Here is a 1,595-nt window from a genome sequence, read left to right on the forward strand (position 1 = left end):
CACAGGGTGAAAAGAGGAGCTGCAGCAATGTGGAGTACATTCAAAATATGGTGTTGTAAACCTATTCTGTTACAACCTCTAAATACGATTTTGAACCTGAAAATGAGCATAATATGAAACTTTAAGTAAAGAACACTTCTTTTCTGCCTTGTGTTTCAGGAGCATTGTCCCATGGATCAAGAAGTTTGGTACTAATCCGATCTCTGGAGAGGTGAGTAAACAGCAGACATCATACAGCATGTTCAGTTTAGTAGACTGCTACTCCCCTTTTATCTACTGCCATCTTGTTAAGGCTTGGTGGTTTAAATATGAACCTGCATATTTGAGTTTTAGTTTAGTACTTTCATATGTTAGGTACCATGTACAACATAATCTCATACAAAGAGAAGAAATGCATCTTATCAGATTTAGTTACTTTCTATTTTTTAATCAGCTGTTCTTTGGCAGGTAGGCACCAACACTACTACTACTACTACTAGAATATTTAATACAAGTTCAAAATGCAATACTTAAGTATATTATATGAAAATTACTTTTGATACTTAAGTAAAGTAAATAGCAGATTCTTTTTTTTTAAAGATTTCTATTTTGGGCATTTTTAGATCTTTTATGACAGGACAGCTGAAGAAATAAAAGGGGAGAGGGGGAGAATGACATGTCGCAAAGGGCCGCAGTTCGGAGTCAAACCGACGGCTGCTATGTTGAGATGTAAACCTCTATATATGGGCGCCTGCTCTACCAACTGAGCCATCCGGGTGCCCAAAATATCAGATACTTAAGATTTTTACTCAAGTAATATTCTAAAAGGTGACTTTAACTGCTACCAAAGTCATTTGCTGGTAACATACTTGTACTTTTATTCAAGTATTGCTTTGAAGTACTTTAATACAAGACTGGTTTGGAGTTGTTCAGGTGAAGAACTTGTCTTCCTGTTGAATAGTTAAATATAAGAAAACTGAAGAATGTCAGAGTTTTAAAAACATGAGCTCTGGTTCACAGTTCAAAAGATTCCAAAAGTAGAGAAGTCCACAAAGAGGACGTCTGTGCAAATTTAATGGAAGGAAAAGGGGAAACCTTTTGACCAATATGTTTTTCTGTTTTCTTGTCTTTGTCTTCTGTACAGAAACTGGAAGCAAAGTCCCTCATCAAACTCAACTTTGCCAAGAATAACGATGGTAAATATGCATATGTTAAATGTGCTTTAACCTTTTAGGATTCACATAGAAACTAGGGGGAAAATAAGTTGATTTTGTCAAAAGGGCTTTATATTCCTGATTCTCATAACCACAGTCAGCCAGTAGTTTTGGAATAAAAAGGTCAAAGCCACTCTTATCTTACTTCCCTGTTGTGTATAAGCGTGGCTCAAAAAAAGAAAATTAGACTTAGACTGTTTCAAAGGGTAATTTGTTTTGATTAGATAAGGACGCAAGTAGAGGAGGAATATGTGGGAGAGGTGATATAATTTGTCAGGGAGCGCATTAAATGAGGTATTTCTTGACTTCTGGAGGAGATAAGTTCTCAGCCAGTTCAGATTCAAAGCGACTCTGGCGCTCTGCTTGTTTCTGATTGTCTTTTTTTTTTTTTTTTTCTAGGAA

The 1,595-nt window shown here is 36.0% G+C and overlaps 1 protein-coding gene across 1 annotated transcript in view; it reads left to right on the forward strand.

The window, feature by feature from the left end:
• Window positions 1-1,595, forward strand: part of ppil2 (peptidylprolyl isomerase (cyclophilin)-like 2) — a 30,630-nt gene that overhangs the window by 2,767 nt on the left and 26,268 nt on the right. The window contains exons 5-7 of the mRNA XM_032517216.1: window positions 160-211; window positions 1,124-1,175; window positions 1,593-1,595. The exon at window positions 1,593-1,595 is cut by the window's right edge and continues 89 nt beyond it. Of these exons, the coding sequence (XP_032373107.1) occupies window positions 160-211; window positions 1,124-1,175; window positions 1,593-1,595 (107 nt within the window). The remainder of the gene's footprint in view (window positions 1-159; window positions 212-1,123; window positions 1,176-1,592) is intronic.

Source organism: Etheostoma spectabile, chromosome 5 (genome assembly GCF_008692095.1).
Source record: "Etheostoma spectabile isolate EspeVRDwgs_2016 chromosome 5, UIUC_Espe_1.0, whole genome shotgun sequence".
Taxonomy (NCBI): domain Eukaryota; kingdom Metazoa; phylum Chordata; class Actinopteri; order Perciformes; family Percidae; genus Etheostoma; species Etheostoma spectabile.